Raw genomic sequence first — 6,864 nt, 5'->3', positions numbered from 1 at the left:
ATATCTTTTGAAATGTGAAAGGATATGAAGTGCTGCTCATTGAGTTGTATCTGATTGCTAACATTTAAAATATGTAATAACTTACTCCTAAAATCCAAAGCCAATTTATAGGGAGACATGTCACAGCAATGTTTACGATGAAGTCTGCTGCAAGTGTACTACACAGAAAAGGCTATGTGTTTGTGTGAATTTGTTATGCATGAGAGTGACTGAAAAGCAAGGGTCTACGGGTCTTTGACCCCTGCACTGTCCTTAATGTTGAACCCAGGGCTGCATTAGTGATGGACAGTGGCTGAAAAGGGACTTTGTGTCTTTAAGATCTGCTGGTATCTGGGAGTTGAGGGTCTGTCTATTGTTGGTCAGACAAAAGCGTGAGTCAGATTCATATAGGAGTGGTGGGGAATAACTTCTCAAATCACAGTCACAAAGCCGCCAAGCTAAACCTCAATAACCCCATACCTCTTTCTGAACATGGGTAAGTGGTTATCTAATGAGTTTTTAATATTTTCTATGACTATCTTAATAGTAAATGTCTGTGGAATATAATTAATCTACTTTTGAAATATATATATATATATTTTAGAAAATATAATTGTTGCTTCACTTGAGAACAATATGAAGGCTTGATTAATATTGTGATAATTGCTGGTTTTATTGCAAGTTGATTGTATGATTGTCTGATAAGATTATAATGTCCACTTGTGGGTACCTCATGGGTTATTCATAACACAACATTGGTAATATTGCAACATTAGAAACATAGGCAGGATTGCTCAAATATTATTCCAGGTTGCACGTAGGTAATATTGTAGACTAAATAGTCAATTTGGAACATTTGAGATAAGCTCAGCGTATTGATACTCATTACTCAAAACATTGATTGCAATTCCTTGAAAACAAAACATGAGATTCAAATACATTCAGGATCCTCATCTAATCAATGAGATTAAACTTCAAATACATTCAGGATCCTCATCTAATCAATGAGATTAAACTTCAAATACATTCAGGATCATCATCTAATCAATGAGATTAAACTTCAAATGCATTCAGGATCATCATCTAATCAATGAGATTACAATTCAAATCGAACCAGCTCTCACACAGCTAATATCTGTAAAATATTTTCTAAAAGGTGGATTGAACTCATTGGGGTTCAGAGAGACAGAGGACCAGCGCAGGCTGCTGTCAGGGAGAGGTCATGCAAGGTCGATCACGTCAAAGGCTCTCACACTTCCAGTCTTGTCCATGGCATAATTAGCAAATTTGCATGGAGTCCTTTGATTCACGTGGTAGATCTGACTCTGGAGTCAGTTTAAGTCGACCAACTATTCCTCCTTCACTACTATTTCTTCAAACAAAATAGTTACTCTGCACTACAGTTGATTCAGATTTAGCATGATATATTAAGGACTTAGTTTGGTATGATCCTTCAGTGGTATCTGTGCTGTGATTTTATTAATAGGTTATCGTGGCGTTTCAAAGCACAGCTGAAGAGGGGGCGTCTGCAGCTGATGTAATTTCCAGGGACTCAAACAACTTTCCAGCTGTTGCTGTTTTTATTTAAATGGCAGTATATTTCATTAACATACTTTGTTCCTTCCTACCGACTAAAATCACAGAAACCATAATATTACAGGAACATTTAGTCAGCGTGCAACAGTTGCTCAGTCATCTATTATGTATGATCATGACAGTGTTTGCCATTCCCGAATGGGGTTTGTAGATCATACAACTTTGATGAGCCACTTGGTTGTTGTTGTGAAGATATTTCAGTTTCCCCCCACCCATTCATTGTGCTTCCTCCCACCCTTGAACACTTGAACCGCAGTCCCAACCCCCTGCTGACATAGACACTTATTCGCTGCCATAGTACCAGTCCCAGCCAGCTGTAGCTGTGGGCTGGACTGGGTGAGTAGCACTGACGTTGCCATCGGTACTGTGAGAATCCTGGTGGTGGAGATACTCCCCTGACCTCCGCCCCACCTGCCCAGGCACCCGATGGCTTGTTTATTAGATTGTTGGTTTGTGTGTGTGTGTGTGTGTGTGTGTGTGTGTGTGTGTGTGTGTGTGTGTGTGTGTGTGTGTGTGTGTGTGTGTGTGTGTGTGTGTGTGCGTGCGTGCGTGCGTGCGTGCGTGCGTGCGTGCGTGCGTGCGTGTGTGTGTGTGTGTGTGCGTGTGTGTGCGTGCGTGCTTGTTTTGTGTGTGTGAGGTGGTGCTAGTGTGGTCTTTGTTTGTTTGACATCACTGGCCTTTGTTCTCCTCCACTCCTAGCTAAGACAAAGGGCACTGTGTATCCCGCCACAAAGACAGGCTCTCTCTCTAAGCCCCTGGAGCCCATCCCTCAGTGCCCTCTTCTCTCTCTCCTCTCTTGGTGACGCCTGTGGTGGCGGGTGGTGGTGAAAGAGGGTTGGACTCTGGAGAGAAGAGGGGCTGAACTGTAAGCTGTTGGCAGGAGCTGAGGAGCTTTTACACACGGATGAAACCAGTGCAGAGAGCTGTTCTTTAGTTGCAATATCCTGCAGAAGAGCCTTTAGCATCACTGGTTCATAAACTCTTTGCTTGTTGTTGAGGAGCACAAGATCGAAAGCAGCAAATGTTTCCGGTCAGACAGCCTTGGCTTTGCAAAGCCCTAGGTGCATCTCTCTCTCTGATTCCTATACCAATACAGCCATTAACAGTCTGGATGTTTCCTATCTGCTTCCCCAGCACAGCTTACATTGGAGGAAGTGTATGAGAGTGCTGTGAAGTCATTGGTGGCTGGTTTTGTATGGGCGCTTTAACGTTACTTGGTTGGATACGCTGCTCTGCTGCACTTGGTTTCGCTGTTGTGTTTCGCTAAAATGTTTCTGTTGCTTTCATGCCTGTTGATGGAAGTTGTTGGTGGATGTTGATGGATTTTCAGCAGAAACAGTGGGGTCTTTCTATTCAACAGCTCCCCAAGTAGGGTGACTGACAGGTGTCTGGACTGTGGCGTAGATGTGCTGTGTGTTGGTGTGTGCGGTGTGTGCCGCCTGTGTGTTGATGTATTATGCCCCCTCACCAGGTTGTTATGATTGCTGTATCCGCTGCCTGGGGGCAGTGCCCTACCCCTCCCTGGTGGCCACTCTGCTCTGCTTCACCGGCATGGCACTGTTCTGTGGCTGTGGGCACGAGGCACTGGCCAACACAGAGGTTCTCGCCGAGACATACTTCGCTCGTAACATACAAGACTATGTTGTCCTGGCCTCGTTGTGAGTTGAGTGGTCCTTTTAATTGATGAGTAGAATTTTCTTCCGAGTAAGTGTTTGTATTTGTAGATAGGTTGTGGAAATCAAGCAACATAAATGTAAAGACTCTTACAGTAGTAGTAGTAGTAGTAGTAGTAGTAGAAGTTAGTAGTAGTACCCCTTCCTTTAGGTAGGTTGAGAGCAGCCACCTCTCAACAGTAAATGTTTATATCTGACCTCTCCTTATTATGACCTGTCCTTGTCTCCCAGTATCAAGTACTTCCAGTACGTGATCTATGGCCTGGCCTCTTTCTTCTTCCTTTACTGCATCCTGCTGCTGGCTGAGGGATTCTACACCACCAGTGCCGTCAAGCAGACCTTCGGAGAGTTCCGGAGCACCAGATGTGGCCGCTGCCTTAGTCTGACGGTGAGTAGGGGAGTGGGAGAGAGAGAGGTGAGGGGGCAGGGAGCAGGGGGGAGGAGGGAATGACGTCACCTCGCTGTTAGGTTGCTAAAATAATATTGACACTATAGCCTACTGTACTCTAGCTTGTAACCCACCCACTGCAATAGAGGTTTAAAAACAATCCATAAACAATTCATGGAGTAGTTCATTAATCATCAGTTAACTATCCATGAATCCCTCATATATTATGCTCTGTGGATATTAGGCTCATGTTAGAGTATTTACCCTCTGTGGTGGGGTATTACTGCAGTAATAAGGCCTCATGGGACATGTTGTGTCACATCCTGATTCCCTGGAATTTGACCAATAACTTCCTGTGACCTCCTACTCTGCTTCCTGCTACACAGTTCATCATTGTGACATACGTCCTGGCAGTGATCTGGCTGGCGGTGTTTGCCTTTACAGCCATACCCGTCTTCTTCTTCTTCAACATGGCACAGACCTGCCACACCATCAACATCCTGGCTGAGACGACACCCAGCATCAACCAGCATGGCTGGATCTGCATGGATGCCCGGCAGTATGGTACGTTTAGCTTATGATGGGCCCAGCCGGCCCACCTTATGTTATTGTCTTTTTAATACATTTTTTACATTTGAAATGTACTGTACTTCATTTCACATTAATGAGATAAGCTTCGCTTTAGGACTGCTGCCCTGGAATGCAATGCCAGGGAAGGCTTGTGGAATGACCTTGGCATCCATTTGCAAAACAAAAGAGGTGAGTTGGTGGTAGCTCTGTCTGACAATAAGACTACTTTGAAAGAATGAATGTTCCTGGATTATGTAACCTTTAACACATAGCTAAATGATCATTCTGCATAGCAATTCAATGTACAGTACATGCACTCTATGAGGCCCCTTTTTATAATGTGTACTAAAATGCATTTAATCATATTTGCATGTTTTGTCTCTGCAGTTCTTCATCACCTATGACCTATATATCGCTGCCTTTGCTGGTGCAGGGATCGCTCTCTTGGCTCTGGTGAGTAAGAACGTCCACCCAGAGACTGATGAGTCTATGGGGCCTGTCAACCTCTTGGTTTAAGTTCAGAGTATGATTTGATGGTAACAGTTTATAATAGCTATCCTTTATAAACCATTTATAAATTAGTAAATAAATAAACTATTTGCAGATTATTAATAGTTAAATATCAGTACATTACTAGTAACTATATTAGTTAAAAATTACAAAAAATATGTTTAACTAATGCAGTTACTAATAATGTACTAATCATTTACAAAGATTTGTACATCATTTGGTAATATTTAGTTCATTTATAAATGGCTTATAAAGGATAGTTATTATAAAGTATTACTGACTTGAGTTTTGCAGCTCCATTTGGCTTAGTTTAAGGCATACCACCAAAGAGGTATGGGGTAAATTTAAGGCTCTTTGGCAGAGAAGAATAATAACAGAGAAATAGACAAATATATCATACTGTCCATCAGTACAGTAGCTACGTCTTTATTGATTTTCAACAATGATTAAGATGACAAGACCAGCCAGGTCATAAGAGAAAAGCTCACCAATAGAGAACAGACTTAGTGTTATATAGGTGTAACTGTAGGGGCATATGGAAGTGATCAACGTGTGCACGAAGAGAGATCAGCTTGTGAGGCTACTGAATAATTGTGTCATCTAAATGAAGCTGCACTTTTGCAAAAACATATTTAGGATTTATTTCATTTTTTTAATAGTTTCTCTTTTGTCCCACTCTTCATCTTTATCTCTAGTTTATGTATGTGGTAGCCACCACATATAACTATGCAGTCCTGCGGTTCCTGGGCAGGAAAGGGCTGCGCTGTTAAAATCTGTGCCCTTTCACGTCTCCTTCACCCCATAGACTGGGCCTGAGGGGCGCAGTTACACATCACACCACTGAACTCCATCCATCCCCTGTGAGACACACCTGCAACCTGGATCCCCTACCTACTGCTGGCTGCTTCCCTGGAGGGCTCCAATTACTGACACATGGTTCATCTGACCATCTGGTTTATCACCTCAGCCTAGCCTCAGAGCCATACTTTATGTATTTCTGAGCACCTCCAAGACGTATGATACCTACTAATGGTCTAGTTACTTTAGACAGAAACTAAAGTAGGGAGGTTGGTCAAAGAAGAGGGGTGGGCTCAATCCATGACTGTATGATATTGTACGTCCGCTATTCCATTCATAACATAACCTAATGTAACGTAATATATCATGCTAAATGGAGTGTCAAAGATTTACGCTGAGAATAATACAGATTGCCCTGAGACCACGTTGGGTCGTTATAACTTTAAGCCCCTCCCCCTGCTCACCAGTCTTATACCCGTGGTTCTCAGTCCAGGAGGAAGACTCTCTGATGTCTGTTGCTAATTTTCACATTGGATGTAGCGTCTCTGATTTTGGTTCACACATTTAAAAAAAAAGCTTTTAAAAAGTGTCACTGATGCTATTGTCAGATTGTGGGCTCTATTTAGCTCTCTAAATCTGAGTGACTTGGAGAGATGGCTGCTCTCCATGCTAATCAGAACTAAGAAACCGACCCCAGTCGCCTTGCTTACTGATATGTATATAGATTGTGAACATGATCTAGCTCTTGTTGCTTTAGATTGTGTTAGTAAATGAGCTGTCCATTACTGTAACTAGAGAAAACAGCAGAATGTGCCAAAGTTCTCTACAACACTCAAGTGAAATGTGGGAGTGTAATGTGGGAGTCGCTCTTTTCTAAGTGTGTCAAAGCACTTACGGCAGCTTTTTTGCATTCACTCTTGATGTAGTACCTATTGTTTGTCCTTTTGACTGATTACTGTGTGTGGGGTGCAAGGAAACCCAATTCTATGGATGTGCTAAAGGTATAAAGGTATATATATAATATACTCCGTTTTCATTCTCCATATGTATTAATGCTCTCTGATTTTAAACTGTAGTGTTTGATTTTCAGGGGATTTCTGGCTGGTGAGTGGCCTGCTATGCTATTTACTGAATTGGGTGTGTATATAATGCTGTGTTGAATTGATTAGCCATTAAAATGTATCAAAGCCTTTGAACCCAAGGTATTAAAATATTGTGCTTCATTTCATTTCATTTCATTGTCATGCAAATGTCAAATGGTAAAACAAAACTTCCAGTGAGGTTGTACACATGGGTAATATAATGCACAACAACAAACAAGACATATGTTATTAGATGTTAATTATTGAC

The 6,864-nt window shown here is 42.1% G+C and overlaps 1 protein-coding gene across 2 annotated transcripts; it reads left to right on the top strand.

The window, feature by feature from the left end:
- The first annotated feature begins 309 nt into the window (after positions 1 to 309).
- On the top strand, positions 310 to 6,710 carry LOC118391255 (myelin proteolipid protein-like). 2 transcript variants are annotated; one of them, XM_035782450.2, is made up of 7 exons: positions 310 to 475; positions 3,047 to 3,233; positions 3,480 to 3,636; positions 4,023 to 4,200; positions 4,322 to 4,395; positions 4,594 to 4,659; positions 5,412 to 6,710. In XM_035782450.2, the coding sequence occupies exons 1-7, from the start codon at positions 472 to 474 to the stop codon at positions 5,484 to 5,486; spliced, it is 741 nt and encodes a 246-aa protein (XP_035638343.1). In that variant the 5' UTR covers positions 310 to 471; the 3' UTR covers positions 5,487 to 6,710. The 2 variants fall into 2 exon arrangements, with proteins under 2 accessions (XP_035638343.1, XP_035638342.1); XM_035782449.2 differs by lacking the exon at positions 310 to 475 and adding an exon at positions 2,383 to 2,636.
- The last annotated feature ends 154 nt before the right edge of the window (positions 6,711 to 6,864 follow it).

The sequence above is a fragment of the Oncorhynchus keta genome, chromosome 12, assembly GCF_023373465.1.
Source record: "Oncorhynchus keta strain PuntledgeMale-10-30-2019 chromosome 12, Oket_V2, whole genome shotgun sequence".
NCBI lineage: Eukaryota > Metazoa > Chordata > Actinopteri > Salmoniformes > Salmonidae > Oncorhynchus > Oncorhynchus keta.
The sequence above is the reverse complement of the archived record's forward strand: the minus strand, read 5'-3'. Positions and strand labels throughout refer to the sequence as shown.

Excerpts from the sequence above, each read along its gene's own strand:
- LOC118391255 (XM_035782449.2), top strand. The coding sequence starts at position 2,597 with ATGTTTCCGGTCAGACAGCCTTGGCTTTGCAAAGCCCTAG. Across the intron at positions 3,637-4,022 it reads GCCGCTGCCTTAGTCTGACG|TTCATCATTGTGACATACGT; the intron begins GTGAGTAGGGGA and ends CCTGCTACACAG. Across the intron at positions 4,201-4,321 it reads CATGGATGCCCGGCAGTATG|GACTGCTGCCCTGGAATGCA; the intron begins GTACGTTTAGCT and ends GCTTCGCTTTAG.